Source organism: Lonchura striata, chromosome 19, assembly GCF_050655825.1.
Source record: "Lonchura striata isolate lonStrDom1 chromosome 19, ASM5065582v1, whole genome shotgun sequence".
NCBI lineage: Eukaryota > Metazoa > Chordata > Aves > Passeriformes > Estrildidae > Lonchura > Lonchura striata.
Genome location: NC_140721.1, coordinates 2,589,798 through 2,606,991, shown reverse-complemented (window position 1 = coordinate 2,606,991; position 17,194 = coordinate 2,589,798). Strand labels below are relative to the sequence as shown.

The 17,194-nt window shown below is 45.8% G+C and overlaps 1 protein-coding gene across 12 annotated transcripts in view; it reads right to left on the bottom strand.

The window, feature by feature from the left end:
* The window catches only part of BCAS3 (BCAS3 microtubule associated cell migration factor), a 298,450-nt gene that overhangs the window by 10,430 nt on the left and 270,826 nt on the right, over positions 1-17,194 (bottom strand). For 2 of the 12 annotated variants that reach the window (XM_085557228.1, XM_085557229.1), the window contains 2 exons: positions 10,302-10,516; positions 4,984-5,049 (listed from right to left, as the gene is read on the bottom strand). The exons of 2 other annotated variants lie outside the window; for them this stretch is intronic. In XM_085557228.1, coding sequence (XP_085413354.1) covers positions 5,032-5,049; positions 10,302-10,516 — 233 coding nt within the window. In that variant the 3' untranslated portion in view covers positions 4,984-5,031. The remainder of the gene's footprint in view (positions 1-4,983; positions 5,050-10,301; positions 10,517-17,194) is intronic. 8 more of the 12 variants (XM_021524867.4, XM_085557227.1, XM_077787569.2 and 5 more) reach the window with 4 other exon arrangements.

Here is a 17,194-nt window from a genome sequence, read left to right as displayed (position 1 = left end):
CCCAAATTCTGATGTTACACATAAATATGAAGGAGCCTTGATAAAAGTGGCATTCAAAGCTTAATTTGTTCCTTTGTTAACGGAGCTGTTGAACACAGCAATTCACATTTGTGCTCCTGAAAGCAGAAGGCAGCTGGAAATAGTAAATTCAAGGTTTTGCTTTTTGAAAGTCATATTTTAAAAATTGTTCCAAGCATTGATTCTATTACGCTCCATCTTTGTAGCTGCACTCTTACAAGCGTGTGGATGAGCTGCAGCTGGTGGAGGAGCTGGTGGAAGGTAACTCTGTGTGAAATCTGAAAGACCTAATGGCAAACCAAGGCATTCCTCTGGTCACAGCCCCCAGAAAAGGCAATTTAAATCATGATTCTGCCTTGTGTTTAGGCACCTGGCAGTGAAGTTCACATTAACTACCTGCTCCTCGTGTTGTGCTCTTCTGCAGAATTTTTGCTCACATTTTGGTGGCTGACCAGCCACATTTCCAAAAGGTAAACCAGAGAGACAACACAGTCCTGGCATGATCTAATCAAAAGATTTTTTTTTCCAGAGCGTGTGGCTAAAAGTAGCTCTGAGTGGAGGACAAAAAGCACCTTCAACTTTTCCGTTAGGGATCTGTCCCTGCACAATTCACCTCCCACTGCTGCCTCCATGGTTGCAGACGAGGGAAGAAAGCTGCAAGGTTAATTTACCTCTTGATTTATGCTTCCAAATGTCATTTGTACCTGACAAGGTGGGAGCACCCACCAGGAATAGCTGTGGCATGTGGGAATTGATAGGAGATGGCATCCATGGGAATGCTGTGCTCTGCCTGAGGAGAATTCCAGCACAGCAACATGTCCAAGCATCCTCCACAACACAGGGCATTAGAATATTTTTAGGAAAATGCCACCATTTCCATGCCACTCACCCCAACCAGAGCTCTCCATCCCCAGCCCCTCTGGCTCCTGGATCCCCTGTTATGTCACTGAGCTGGAGCAGAGACAGCAGAGCAGGTCCTGCCTGCAGCCTTCCCAGAAAAACATCTTTGGAATGGGTCAGAGAAGTGATACTGACCCTTTGTCTTTCACAACACCATCAAGTTTTGGTGTAAACACAGAGTTCATGTGTTGGGCACTTACTGAGAAAGTCACTGACCAAGGGAACAACAAATAAATATCCCAAATAAGTAAATAAACAAGTAAAAGAAGATGGTGTTTTAGCTGTGGGGGTCTTTTTGGAAAACGGTATAAAATGGGTCACGCAGAAAAAGGCAGCAGGCAGTTCATGTCCTGAGGTGGACTCAGGGAGGTGCCACCACCAGCCAGCATCAGGAGTTCCCAAATTCAGGATCTTTCCACAACAGCAGATAGTTGTTCCTAAAATTCACCCCCTGCCTGCATGGAAGGCTAACTCCCCCCTCCCCAGGATGCAGGACAGATGGAAGGGAAGCTGCTCCTGGTGGGAAATGCCTTGGAGGGGTCTGAGGAACATGGAGCAAAGCCAGAGAGCACCAAGGGCTGCCCCCTCAATGACAGGACAGCACTGAAAAGCAGAATAAAAGCAAAAGGAGTGGGGGGGAAAGCTATTTACTATTTTAGCAGTTTTTACTCTTTTTATAATCTACCTCACACGTTCCCAAGCATAAAACCAGCAGTAATGTCATTTCAGAGGGCACCAGCAGAAACACAGAAAAAAGCAGTTGCTTTATGATCTTTGTAAATGCACAACTTTTACACAGCCCCATTTTTACTGAAAGAATCTCCCTTTTGGAGGCTCAGCTACCTGCATGAACATCTGCTGGGGGCTGAACACATTCCCCTTTTATGGGGAAGCTTCAAACAGGGTTTCTTCATTTTCAAAATGCTTCCAACCAATTTGTCATTTTCCTTCCTCTTTGGTTTTTTTTTTTTTTTTGTTTTTTTTTTTTTTGTTTTTTTTTCTTTTTTTTTTTCTTTTTGGTCAGTGGATGGTGCACACAATATTGAGCAATAACAACCAGAGGAGGATGAAAACTGGAGCTTGAGAAGCGAGCTCAGGATATGATTCCTCCTCACCGGATGCCTGGAAGATGTCACTGAAATTCTCTCTCCCTTAGTGCAACCCGTGTGGAGCCAATATGAACTCCCAGCAAAGTGCTTAAAACCCCATTATTTATAATAACTGTTAAATGATGAGACATTGTTTACCCAGATCGCAAGATAAATTCTCACTTACAGAATGCTTGCCTGACCGTCCTGAACATCATCTGGTTTTTATTTAAATGCAAAATGAAATTAGGCTCCCAATAACACAGCAGAAGAATTCAATAAGATGGGGCTTTTCACTTACAGTTTAATATTAACATTTTCCCATAAATGTTAATGAATAAAAGTCTACTGTTTTATATATTATCCATGGTGGGGAGACAGCAGGCTAGGAATGGGAGGTAAGCTAATCTTTTCATACCACAAATGAGGATATATACTTCAAGGAGGACTAAGTGTTCCCAGCACTGCCAGGGACCTGGCCACAACCCTCCTTCCTCCTGGGGCAGCCACCAGAGCTGATCCCATGGGGATGCTCCAGGGATTCTCCACTGATCACTGAGATCCTCCCCCGGCCAAAATCCCTTTGGGTTTGTTCCTGGTTTTCCTTGGCCCTCTCTTTCTGCCTGCCCATACCCCCTGAGGCACACTGTGACCATCAAACACCCAACACCATCACTGTCCAGCAAGTCCTGATGCTCCCAGACTCCAGCATGGAGAACAAGGCAGGATTCTTGGGCAAATCAGGAGACTCTCTGTGTGCTGTTCTGTCAGAGAAAGGTGCAGGGGTGAGGGGAGGTGAGGGCACAGCTGCAGGCCACAGCACCATCACAGGGAATGATCCAGAATCCAAAGGGAGAAGCTCCAGGAGCAGATCCTGTGGTGGAAGAGGGGCTGAGAGGACTGGAAGCTGCAGGGCCAGAGGGTTGGCTCACACTGCAACGTTCGCATTGCCTTGGCTCTTGACTTCCCATTTACTGCAGAGGGTTTGCTGTGTTAATGTGCATTTTGCTGTTTGGTGACTCATACTTCATCCTACCTCTCTAATAAGTGTTCATTTAACAGTTTGACTGCTTAACAATTTATTGCACAAATGGGTTTCCATTCCACAGCCTCCTCTCCCATCTCCCCTGGAGAGGGCAATGCATAGTTTATGAGAGCTCTGTGATGGCCTGTGCTGCACATCCCAAAAATCAGCAAATACTCAACGGCTCTCTGGGGCTGCTGGGCTTGGGAGGAGGGACAGGAACTGTCTTGTCTTTATTCTGCCACCACCTCAGCAGCTGCAAGAGGTTTTGGCTCACAAAACAGCTGTAAAAATACCAGTCCTGGTTCAAATGCTGGGACCCGAGGGCTCTTATACTTACTGAGAGAGATACGCTTGCCATAAGTCATATCCTACACAAAAACACCATAGAAAGACTCCTAAAAGGAATGACAAGGTAATTATAGGAATTACAGATGGAAAAATCCTGTCTCCTGCCCCCTTCCCAGTGTGGGATGGCTCGGTGTGGGGCAGGCTTCAGGCCTCAGAACTTTTAAAGGGAAGATTTAATAAACACTGAGAAATATTTCTAAATATTTAGAAAAACCCAAAATAACAGATTTCCAAGCCAAGCTGTGCAAACAGAAAATGAATTTAGAAAACTCGTTAAAAACCCAACAGCTTTTGCGTGCACCACAACATATTTGGGGAGCAGGAATCACCTCGTGGGCAGGATGCTGCAAGCAGAGCTGGGAGGATGCTCAGCCCTGGTGGAATACCTACCATGGCTCTCCTCTTGCTGCCCCTGGAATCAACAGCAGAAACCTCAGGGATGCAAAGAGCTTCATGCTTTAGGAGGAACTCGGCAGACAATCAAAAGTGAGCAAAGCCAAGCTAGACAGGACAGAGCTTTGAATTTTCCTGTGAAATTCTGGAGTGCTGCAGTTAATTTGCTTAATCATTAGGAGGAAAAAACACAACCCCAAGCAAACAAAAAAAAAAAAAACCCAACACAGCAGCAAATCTCCAAGGAAGAAAGGGAACTGTGTCTCTGTTCACTGTTTTTGAGACAAAGCACTGGAAGAAAAATGTCCAGTTCCAATAATGTCATAACCTGATTACAGCCTGACCAGAAGAGCTAAAACACTTGCAGAACAATGAGTAAGAAATTAAGTTTTAAATTGAGTGCTGGCCCTATCTCGTGTCACTTCTTTATATTCCAGTAGAAAGGACACTGCTGAGCTCATTTCATATCGAGCAGAGTGAGATGCCTGGATGCAGACACCATTTAGTCATCTCCTATATGTTCCTCCCCATTTCTTTCTCCGGGAGGAATGACAAATCCAGGAATGTGACTGCACTTTGTTTTATTATGATATTGATTTTTCCTGCAGAGGGGAAAGTGCATTTATCCCCCAGGTCTGTGCGCTGGCAGGGAAGGGTTAACAAAATGTTTATCACAAAGCTGGCTTCAGAGTTGAAAGTAATGTGATCAGTAATGAATTTTGTGTTACATTAGGTTGTATAAATGGACAGACAAGCGCAGACAACAAGTGGCCAGGAGTCGGGGCTAATCTAATGATGTAAAAATAGAGACAGCACCAATTATACTTGGGGCCAGCTCAGAGCTCCTGCAGGGACTGCAAATGAATAGGTACAAATCAAATTACTGACTAATAGACGCACTACAAGAGAGGGCAGTCAATGCTAAATACATTAGGGCCTTGTGACCTCTCTGCTCTGAACAGCAGAATCCTAAATTTGACTTAAAAAAAAAAAAAAATCAAAGAAACTCTTGTTCATTTAAGGAGAGCAACAGAACAATGTTATTTGGGAAATGACTTGAGACACTTTGATATTTTTTGGTTTGTTCCCCTATAGCCACGTTAGGTATGTGGCCCTTGGAAAGCTGAGAGAGGGTTTGCTTTTAGAACAAGGGAAAATAGTCTTTGTGCAAAAGTTAAGACCTGAAAACAATACAGTTATGTTACATACCAAAACATTTCAAAGCCATGTGCCTCTTTGCAGTGATGTTTTTTACTGCTACTTCACCGGCTGTGTCTGTATCAAAAATAAAATATTTCTTAAATAAAAAGGCCTTGATTTAATAAGAAGAAAAAGAAAAGGAATCTCCCCACACCACAGTTGATAATAAGCAAATGCAGTAGACCAAGTTTGTTATCAAATGGCAGAAAGTCAGAGTTGTCTTGTGGCATCAGTGCTCCCTTTAGAATTTTTCTACAAACGGCAATGAACCTGAATTCACATCAGAAATATTCATGGTATCAGCCTTCACACCCCCTCCCCCTTAAATAATGTATGACCTGGAAGAAATTCCAGTAAAACCTCCCAGGGCTGGTGGCAAGATTGGATTTGGAGACATGGGAAATGACTGGGAAATTAAAAATGCCCTTCTTGGACCTGCCCAAGGCTGTGGGATGGGGCTGCTCAGGGACACCCTTGGACAGGAGAGAGCAAAACACCCACACTGAAGTGTTCGATACCCCAAAATGTGTGCAAGGCCAATGCTCCCCTTATCCTGCACTTCCAAAATGGTGGCTCCTAAAAAGCCTGAATTTTCCTTTCTTTTCAACCAGGCCCATCCAAATAAACCTTTTGTAGGAAGAACTGCACTGAGCTCCCAGACTTCTTGGAGGGGGTAATTTAATCTCTGACCCTGGGATGAATATTCTGCAAGTTCAAAGGCTGCTTTTAGCATCAATGTTATTTGATCCACCAGTGGGTTTGCTGCCCAAGCTGGTTTTGCACTGAACCTGTGCAGAAATCTCCTGGCAGAAATGCTCTTCAGGGAGAAAATAATTTTCTGTGTATCTATAGCCCATGTATGAGTTAGGATAAAACACAGCTGAGGAGAGAGAAGGGGAAAATTGTCTTAGAAAAATTAAGCAGGAAGGAAGGAAGAAAGGCAGGAAGGGAGGGAGGGAAGGAGAGAGGGAGGAGAAGGTATCACTGAAAGCTCTATAAAGGCCTAATCCTATTCCTGAAACTAAATGGACAGGTACATCAATGTCCAGGTGGCTCCTGATCTTTGAAAAAAGCTTGTGAGCACAGATATTTTCTCCTCTGGAAAAAGCCCCAGGAAGGATGGTCCTTGAACAGGAGCCATGGGCCTGCTCTCCTCCCTTTGCTCTGGCACCTCAGGAAATGTGTGGCTTCCCTTCTCGGTCCCCAAATTTCACAGGAAGGTTCCAAAACCATCCCCCTGCAAAGCTCAAAGGTGTCCAGACCCAAGTTAGGCTCGGGCTTTGGCTGGGGACCAGGACCCAAAGTGCCTGGAGCCCTGATTTCCTCCAGGCCATTCCCTAACAGCACATCTAATTAGCTCCACTTACTTACATCCCATTAATCAGGTTAAAGAGTTTGCTTCAACATACGAGCTTCCTTCAGCGCATTATGAGTCTGTTCATGAAATTTGGAAGGAATCCAGACAGTTTCCTCTGAGGGCCAGAGGTGCACCTCACTGTGCCACAGGCTCCCTGCAGGTGAGAGCTGACTTGGAGGCTTGCAGGAGTTTTGGAAGAAAGATGCATCTCAAAAAACATCCTGTTGCTCCTCTACTATTGGCTGATTTCAAATATTAAGCCTAGAAACACTGGAAAGCTTAAAAATTGTACTTGCTGAAGGAATAGGTGAAGCAGAGAATTTACTGATTACAGTATTTTGGGAGGGAAAGATTTCTAGCCTGAGTTGGCAGAAATTCTTCCTGTCCAGTTTGAGTGGAATCCTGCCAGAGATATTTGTCTTCTGGAAGTAGAGTTTCATAAATCACAGTCCTAGGGTGGCTTTTTTTTTTTTTTTTTTTTTGGGGGGGGGGGTGGGGGGAATGCAATATGAAGCTCCAGCACACACTTAAGAACTGCACTGCAAATGTAAATATTGTAAATATTGTAGCTGCTTGAAAACAAAGCTTTGCAAGCAAAAGAGGGCACTGACCACTAACATTTGTGTCTAGACTTGCATAATTTTTCCTTTTCAGTGAGACTTCAACAGAAACTGAAACAGCAAAAACATCTTTTTTGCATCTTTGCCAATTTATGCCTTCCTTGGAATTAAATGTGTATCTGGGCTGACAGCTTATGTACAGCAGACTCCACTTCAGCTAGACATGGGTCATCTGAATAATTGGATAACAAGGGGAAAAGCTGGTTTCCCAATCAAGCCAACTAGCTGGACAACTGGAGTTATCATTTAGGTCACAAGGAAAGGAGATTTTTGGGGGGTTGTTTTCCAGACCTGGTTCTTCTCCCACCCTCTGCCCTTGGCACAGAGTCAGAGGTGGAACAGCCCCATCGAATCCCCCCTTCCTGCAAATGCCAGATGACTCCTGATGTTTCCAGCATCCTCCAGTAGGATGTTTGTGCTGTGACCAACCTCTGGGTAGTTCTGCCTGTGCCAGTAGCCAGAGCCAGGCTTTGTGCTGCCACCCCTGCTTTGCAATGCAACGGGGCAGGTCCAGAACAGAGGTTCTGGGAATATCAGCTCCCCAAAGTGGTGTGTGCACCACGAGCACACACTCCCTGCACACCACTGCAGCCTATCAGCCCTGATTTCTGTATAAACCTACGTGGCAGCTATGCCCTAACAGTTAAGGCATTAAAAGAATCTATTTATGTCTTGCCATTAAGTGCATGTCAGGACCAGTCGAGCATTTGACAGAGGCTCACTGTCCACCCTACTGCCCAGTTTTTGTCCACACATTGGACCCCAGCACTGCACATGCACAAATCTTAGCATTCCCAGCTAGAAATGTTCATTAAATTGTGCTGAAGTTTGAGTAAGACTTTGCAAGTTTTGTTAAATCTCTGCAAAATCTATTTAAGGACCGAAGAGAATCCACGGAGTGCAATCAGGGGTTAAAGCATGCAAAACAGAAAGGGCATGAATAAATTAAGTTATTTTAGGATTATTAAAAGGATTTTAAATGCCGCAGTTTTGAGTCCAATGCAGAAATATAAACACTGGTTTTGAAAGAAGCAGCAAGAGAGAAATCAACTACCAACAAACAAACCTCCTTTTTTGCTGAACTCTGCTGTCATTTCACTGTGGTGAGTGGGCAGCAGAGAACCCAAGGAGGAAAATTGATTTTTTTCAAAGATAATTCAGTTCAGCCGAGCTTGGCTGTGATATAAGTGGTCTGGGGGAAGTGAAAACTCTCCTACTTGTTATGAGCCAACAAAGACACCTCTTTTTTGAAGTGAGGGTAATGCAGCTCCACACTTATCTCTGCCCATTTATTAAGCAGCAGACAGATGCAAGCCCTTCCCTGTGCTCCCCAGGCTGAGGAATGGTGCTGGCAGCCACTCCCTCAGTGAGTGCAGCTCTCCAGGTACATCTGAGCAGGAGAGAACTTTTTCTGTCTGTCTGCTAAAGAGGAACAGCTCAAGAGCTGTTAGGGGATGGAAGTGGAAAGGGCACAGGAGTTCACCCTCTTATCAGCAGGTTTTCTCTGCTGCTCTGAGTCACCACATGCCCAAATCCTGAGAATAAAGTGTGTTAGTGGTGGAGAGAATCCCACGACAGGCAGGGCAACACAGAGTGTTAATGACAGGGAGAGGAGGGTGGTGGGATGGGGTGAGTTGGGTCAGTGCTCATGTTACTCATTATTGCTGCGTAAAATCGCTGCTCTGGGATGGCATCTATCTTCCACTCATTAGGGAGATTTATGGGGCTGGAGCAAGGGCTGGGAGAAATCTCTCTGGATGAATATTAACTCAGTGATGGCATCTCTATAAACAGCTCCTTTCTGTCTTTACACCTGCAGTACTGTGAGCCTCATCTAATGCCAAAGCAGCTGGCACTCGCTGACATCAGCTGGATTTGGTGAAAAAGGAAAGGAAAATACAGAGCTCTGTCTCTGACAAAGCTCTTGGTTTACAGTATAATACACTGTCAAGTCCCCAGGGCAGTTAGTCACCCTAACCTGGCACATCTGGAAGGCTTCAGCTTTCAGGGGAAGTATTCCCCTCACCTTTCCCCTTCCATGCACAGCCTGAGGGGTGCTGACCCATTATCAGCAGTGATACCCTCCCAAAGTTCACACTGATCACAGCCTGGGTCAGTAAGTGATGAAATATGTGCCTTTCTCTATTTTCATAGCCTGCTTTTTCCACCTTCCACCTTTACAGACATGAGCTGATTAAAGTCCACACCAGTAGTGTGAGGCATCTGTGTCCTCACTGCTGAGGATCTCTGCTCCACTGGTGGAGCTCTGAACTCCTGGACTCATGAAGTGACCAGGCCAAGGCAAAAAGCTGGTGAGGATTTGCACCACAGCTGCGGCAGACCCACCCTTAGTGCTCAACCAAGCCTTTCTGTTGATTCCAAATCCAGCTCATCCTTTGATTTCATCTCTTTCAAGATGGAAATCAGAGAAAGGCCAGGTGACCAGCTGGGTTATGAAGGTAATTCTGCACTGCTCAGCCTGGTTACTGCTGCCTGTACCTACAGACAAGGACTAAAATCCTGCTCCTCTGCATCCTCCTCCTCCAGGCTGTGGGAAGTTGCTGCAGTTTGGTACCTGCTCCACAGTGAGCAAAATCAGGATGAGCCCTGATGGGAGAGACTTCTTGATGAGCAGAGAGAGCTCAGAGCAGCACGAGACCCTCAGTGATAGAAGAGGACAAGAGCAAAAGGAAGAGACAGCTCCTGCTCTTCCTGAAAGATCCATAGGTGGGCATTCCCACACCTTCCTGCTGGTTTCTCCTCTTTTGCCTTCCCAGGCAAGCTGCCAGGAGAGTGACAAGTGAGTTGGCAGCTGATGTTAGGGGCCACCACCACTCTGAGGTGTTTTTTGGAACAAGTCGAAATTAATGGAGACAATAAACCCGCAGTAACTGCGCTTTAATTTCTGAGCATCTCCTACCACGGGGCCCCTCCTGACAGCCTAATCTCTGATGTGCCATTCCATTTACTTAAACAGATGAAACAATTTATCAATATAATGGACACTGATGAAGATGGATTAATTTGGATTACAGAACCAGCGCTTCACAGTGGCTCTATTCAGGACACAAAATAAGGATATGTGTGATTATGGCATTGTTTGGAGCAGGGTGGGCAAAGGCAGCAATCTGCACAGGAGAGGATGCAGGAGAGCTATATGATAAGGAAGCCTCATGTGCCTTATCAGACTGTATTTATGTGATTTACCACTAACTTCTTTTTATAAATGACATCTGTCCCACTGACATCCTCACAAAAGAGAGAGAGAGAGAGAGAGGAGCGCAGAGAGAAAAGGAAAAGCGAAACTTAAAAAAAAAAAAAAAATTCAATAAAAATTAAATAAAAATCACCATTGGGTGAGATGTACGTGATCTCTGATCACACCTCTTCTTTGTACCTGTTCCTGAGCCCACCATGTCCCTGCTGGGGGACTCGCACATCGCGTCGGCCAGGCGCTCCCGCAGCCCCTCCTCGCCGTGCTCCATGGCGCCCATGTGGCGCAGGCCGAAGCTCTCGGGCCAGCTCCCGCACACCTCCAGCAAGGTGACGCTCCGGTCAAAGGCACCTTCAACACACAAAGGGGACACGCGTGGGACACCGCGGCACCGACCTCCTTCCCCGGCACCGACCTCCCTCCTTCCCCGCCTGCTGCCCTTTGGGTGCCTGCAAAGCTGATTTTAGCACGCCAGCTCAAAGGTGGGTGTTACCAGCACAGCACAGTTGGACCCAAAGTATGAACCGGCTTCGACCAAGCAGCTGCAATCAAAAAGGTGAAATTAAAATACAGACCCACGCTGTCCCACACTCCCACGCTGGTGAGAGTCAGGAAAGCAGCACAGTAATGCACATGGGAATGGCATGCATGGATTTTTATGTTAGACAACTAGGAATTAGTTTTGAAGTTGGTTAGACTTCCACTGGGATGCTGCTGAGATGCTTCTTTCCCCTACTCATCTTGGACAATGGAAAACAGTCATTTTGTCTTTGCTAATGGACAGAAATTTTACCTAAATTCCTTTTCTTGCTCTGAAGAAGAGAAGAGGTAGAGCTGCCTCGCCTTTGACGAAGGAACAAATGGATCCCTTCCTTCAGTGTGGGTTTTCTCTGCTCCTGCACTGTGAAGTTTTAGCTCAAATGTGTTCTAACATAGGCTTTTTCACCAGCAGCCCCTACTGAAGAATCTGGCTCTTGTGAGGGAGAGCACGTACCTACAAAAGATCCTTCAAATAATTCCTTGGCTTGCAGTTATTACCTCATTCACAGCAGGGTATGATGTTCTGCCGAATGCAAAGATTAGATTCTGAATTCAGGATCACTTCAAAGTACAAATTAAAATTATTCTCCTTTATTATACAGCAAGTCTTCTGCGAAGGCTTACTTAAATCATTCCCACTTGGAACGAGATTACAGTTATGCTTTGTTCCTTCAAGCACATACCATTTACTCCACTATTAGGTAACTGAATATGCAGCGTTTATTGTGCCTGGTTTCTGCCAGCCTACCGAGGAGAAAAAAATGCAAATGCCAATGTTTCTCAGAGTTAAAAGTACATGAAACACGTCCTTGTTATCAGGCCTTTGGTTTTCCCCTTTGATCAGCCGTCAGAAACTATCTACACTTGTAGTCTGTGACTGTACAGCTTCACAGCACACTCCGTGCCACTGACAGGTGGTAATAGAAAGGGTGAGAGACCGAGCCCCGTGGCAGGCGGCCCTTCCTCTGATAGCGCCCCAAGGACCGGCTGATAACGTCCTGAACGCTCGCCCAGCCAGCTCATCCACGCAGCAGCAAAGAGGGACAGATAATTCCCGGCTCCCATGGCACAGGCTGAAGCACCAGGGATTTATAGGGGCTGCCGTGGTGACTCCCGGCTCCTGAATTTCATCGGCGTTGATTTATCTCCTCGCCTGGCTGCGGGGTGGGTTCCTGGCACCACAAAACCATCAGCACTGCCACGGGCCTCTGCAGGACGGGACCGTGGCGCTCGTGCCGTGCGCGCACTTGAACTCTGGATGAATCCCACCTTCAACCCAGACAAGGAATGACCAAATGTTTCAACTTTTAATGGCTCTCTGAATTTATAAGGTTGCTGCAGTCTACTAATTTATTTGAAAGCGAGGGTTCTTGAAGCTTGTTTGAGAAAATGCAGGGAGGAGGTGAAGTAATTTCAATGATGTTTAAATGTCTACAGCATTTTCATGATGTGAGCTCTCCTAAAAGCAGGAGGAAAAGCAAAATTTGTTTTTTTTCTTTTTAAGCTTTTTTTTCTACAGTTTCATGCAGCCCAGAGACCCCTTCTCCAAGACCCCAGTTGTTTTTGACAGCTGTTTGTGTACCCTGAGAGTGATCAGGGAGGTTTTTAAACCTGCTTCCCAAACCTCAGGGAAGCAGCAGGGACACGATGAGCTCCCACAGCTTTGCAGGGTTGTGCCAGAGATGAGAAATCTCCTCTTTCCTGGTGTCAGCCCTTATTCCAAAAGTGAGAAATGGGAGCATTTCTGCTCCTATAAGCAGACAAATGAATAATAAGGCAAATGGCTTTTGAAGCTCTGCCAAGATGCCTGCTTGTGTGTACAGGGAGAAACTTCATGGAGTGCTGGGCTCTGGCTCCTGAGATCCTTGAGTGAGAGCAAAGGAGACAAGTGCAGTGTTACCTCTGCAATCAGGGCCAGGAGCTGCCAAAACTTCTTAGCAGCAACGTGTGAGGCTGCAAGTGTTAATGCAAATGCAGGTTAGAGGGATTAACTGCACTGAAAGTTTGCTTGTAAAAAAAAAAAAAAAAAGTAAAAAGTAGGGCTGGGGAAGCTGTAGTTTTATCTTTCCTCCTTTTTCACTCCTTCTCTGTGGTAGCAGTGCACATCTGGCAAGATCATTGATATCCAGACATCCAGCTGGGGTTCAGCAGCCACCACTGCAGCCCGTGGGTGATCGCTCCGCCTGCATCAGGCAGAGGAGGTCCTTGCACCATCATCTGCTCTGTGCTGCAGTGGAACCCAAAATTCCCCCAAATTTCCATTCAGACATGGCTAAAATGGGTTCCAGGTGAAGCTGAACACCCAGAGTGTGACTGAGGTTATTCAGGACGTGGGGGTGGAAAAGGGGACCTTGCTTGAGCAGGCAGGTTCTTTCCTCCTGTAAATCCCTGGCTCTGTCCCTCTCTGATGTAAAACAAAAGTGTTTCAAGAAAAAACAAGATTTATTGTCACAGATCTTCCTGTACCTCTTGCCAGTGCATCAGCAGACAGCGTATGTGTCAGAATAAAATAATTAATTTTTTTTTTTCAAGGCAGAATTAAGTTCTGGGTAGTTTTACACCTTAGAAAGTGACTCTGGAGTGTGTGACATGGCAATGGTCTGGTTGCTGCCTTTGGGTGCCTTGCCCTGCCTACATCATTCCCTGCATACATCATTCCAAACAGCACACAGGCTAATGGCATTAAACTCCCACTGATAGTAGCTCACCCTGTCTCTGCTATTTATTATATTGTAATCTCTCCTTCTGGCTGCCTCACTCTCCCCTTTTCAATCCCAGTATCTCACTTGATAAGGTATCAAATTCCCCATCCCCGGCCAGCGAGGAGTTTACAAATAAACCTGGGTGGAGGGAGAGTCCTGCTCTCAGAATTGCCAAAGCCAGAAGGGAACCACAGCACCAGCGGGGCTGAGAAAGCTGCTGCTGATCCCAGGGATTACTGAGGGCTGAGGGGAGGCAGGCTAAAACCTGCTGAACCCTCCTGACAGCCACCAACATCAGCCCCTGACTCCCTCTGCCCCCAGCTTTGGCTGGGGAACAGGCTCCTCCTAAAAGGAGAAATTCATTTCGGAGCAACTCAAGGGTGAGCAAAGCAGGCATTATGTGAGTCTGGCAGTTACTTGTGAAATGCTGGTGAAATCTCATTAAATCACTGGAAAAAAAAAAATCGTATTGACTTAAAATTGTGTCAATATTTCATCCTGTTACACGGTGCTTTCAAGCCTGCAGAACATTCACTTCTCCTTTATTTACTGAAGATGAAACTGGGAGGGAATGAAGATCATCAGCCTCCTGTGTATGATGTCCAAGCATCATCTCAGAACCCCAAATCCATAGAAATGGAACAAGCAGGATGCTTGTCTTAACCATATAGGTCAAAAGTGCTTTGTTTTGCAATTCCAGCCCAAGTGCTCTGAGCTAATTCTGCTTCATACACAGAATTCTCCTAATAAAACTTTAATTTTTGCATGAAGTCAATCTCCCACTCCTCTCTTTCCACAGACATTTGCCTCTCAAGGAGCACCACCCTTTTCTCTTGCCACTGCTGATGGAGCAGAATCAGGTTCCCATCTTTCTGCTTAATATTTCTTGCATTTTATTAATGGCAAAGGCTTCTGTCATTACTCACACCAAATTACCTTGCTTAGACACACAGGATTTGTCTCTAGCACTGTAATTGTTTCAAGGCTTTTAAAATAAAAGCAAAATAAATTTTACTGAAGAAAGGAAAACTCACCCTAAACCTTGGAAATGTCCTTTCATTTCAAAGCCCCACCAACCAAAAGTGAGAAAACCAGAGAAACTTCTTCTCTCTAGTAGTAAAAAGTATTTTTACAAAATGTTTTAATGCTTCTAGTGTGTTATTTTTGTAAGTCAAAATAGCTAAGCTAAATCTTTCACCATAGCTCTTTAATTCAAAAGCCAGGGGAAATTTTTTTCATTAAACCTCTGGACGGCTTTGTTTAAAATATGAAATCAAGTAGCTCCATTTCCTGTCTTCTAAGGAACAGTAAATCAAAAAGAGAACATTCTCCAAAAATACAGTAATGGTTCTATTAAAGGGCTTGACAGTTTTGAGCCTCACCTTGCATATTGCAACATACGTGTGAGCAAAAATAACAGAGTGAAGAGGAGGGGAACGACGTGCCAATTTTAATTGATAAAAAATGCCTCCTGATCAATGGCATGCATTGATGTGGGACACTGAGTGTTGGAATCTGAGGTATTGATGATTCTGAGATTGTAGAAAGTCTCTGTATTTTTGCCTTGCTGCTAAAGAAGAAGTTATAATTTGTTTGTGTTGGTTTTTAAGGTTGTTTATTCTGTTGATCTCTCACATGTTCTGCTGCCCTGCCCAGCTCTGTCCTGCAGGGCAGCGTGTGGGGCTCTGCCCTCAGTGGGATGTGACAAACATTAAATACCAGAAACTCCCTGGGCTGGATTTACAAGAACGTGCCAATATCTGTCACCTACGTTGGACAGTGTGTCCCCAGCCTGAACCAACAGAAAAATGCCAACACCACAGTGAGACATGGAGGGCATGAAGAGGAGAAAAAGGACAAGGCACACCCAATTTCCTCCATCTTGTCCCCTTTGGACCCCTCATCTAGAACCCTAAAATTTTACTTTTATACCTGTGCCACACTTAATTATTACTCATATCAAACACTCAGAGCTGGTAATTCATGCTGTAAGATTGAAAACTCTTTTCCATGGACAGAGATCACAGCCAGTGTCTCTGGGGGCTCTGTACAGAGACACTGTCTGTGATCTCTGTCCATGGGTTCCTGACCAGGGCAGCCAGAGGGAAGCCCTGGATTCCCACAACTGAGGTGCAAGCAAGAGGGACAGAAGGTTGCCCATCACCTCTCCTGCTTCTCCTGGCCTTTGCAGAAGCCAGGGTGGACTCTGGATGGACTCTGGATGGACTCTGGAGGGACTCACAGCAACGCCCTGGCCGGGAGCGAGAACCCCCCGGGCGTGTGAGGAACCAGGGCATGGAAACTCCTCACCCAAAGCAGTGACTCAAACTCTACATACCTCTCTGAACATGAAAGGTTCAACTTTCCTACAGGCTCTGCCAATTCCCTTCCGGGCCGGAACTTTGTCAACGCTCTGAGCGCTCGAAGGGGAATCCAGGCAAATTCTTCATTTGAGTGTGGAGGAGCAACATCCCCCTGCCCTGCCCTGGATCTTGTGGGGCTGTGCTCGTGGCACGTGCTGCTGCTCCCCTCCTGTGCACGGCTCACACGCTGCCACCCCGCTCTCCCACGGCACACCAGAACGCTGGTACACCAAGGTGTGAGTGTTAATTATTAATTATTGCCTCTGGAAACCACGGCTGGAGCCGCAGCCTTTGGAGTGACTCTGCTCCCAGTCATCTTCCCTCCTACAGAGTTTCTTTTTTTCCAGAACTGCTCACAGCTCTGCTATAAACAGGACATTACTCACCAGCTCTGTATCCTGTGAGTGCATTTAATTAATGGAGCCTTCAGCCGGGGTACCCGCTCCCACAGGCAACCAACACTTCCAAGTGCCTTTGAACTCTTGGCTAAGTGAGGCTGAGAAATTGCTCGTCCCTCCTCAGCACCACAGACTTGTAAACAAAAGTGCTGTTTATTCCTCTGTCAGCATTTCCAGATGAGTTTGGGGCAGACCTGCAGCTGCCAGAGGAGCCCAGCGGCCTCAGGAGCCCCAGCCCCAGCACTCCAGGGATGGGTGCTCAGGGAGGAGGTTGCCCAAACGCTGCCCACGTGGCCACCAACTCAGGACAGTGGCCCAGGCAGTGCTGGCCATGTCCAGGATCGTGCTGCAGGTCCTTAGGGACCATCCCACCCTCCTCCTCCTCCCCACATCCCAACAAACTCCAAATACTCTGCTCCTGCACAAGGGGTTAACCAGGGGCTCAGGAAATTTGGGATGGCCAGGAGCACAGCCAGCCATCCCAGCCGTCCTTGAAGCTTTCAAATGTGAGCAAGGCTGCAATTTTCAGAGCTGGAGCAGAGAGATATTTTTATAAATACATGAATCTTTTCAAGGAAAAACAAATATAGAGAGAAGAATGTAAACATTATTGTAAAATGCATAATAAAATGTCTGCTGTTTGTTAATTTTGCTCCTTATTATCCAGCCTATCTGCACCACCGATGCTGAAACATTTGCCTTTTAATTTTTTTTTTATATTCCCTTATTCATTTAAAAATAGTTTCCTGCATGTTATATGAATAAGCAAAACCTAAGGTTCTAAATCCAGGGGAACTTTGAAGTATGAAACCCATAGTCTATGGGAACTATGTTTTCATTAATCAAAGTAGATGTTTCTAAAGCCATCAGATTTATCATGACTGGATTTCATATGTGAAACCCAATATACACACAGACATACACTGCTTGTCCTTTTGGATTAGTCCTGACCTTTTACTCTCCTTTCTGAAGGATCTGCCTTTCCTCAGAGCGGGGCTGCCCTGCTTTGCCAGAGGAGCCTTGACA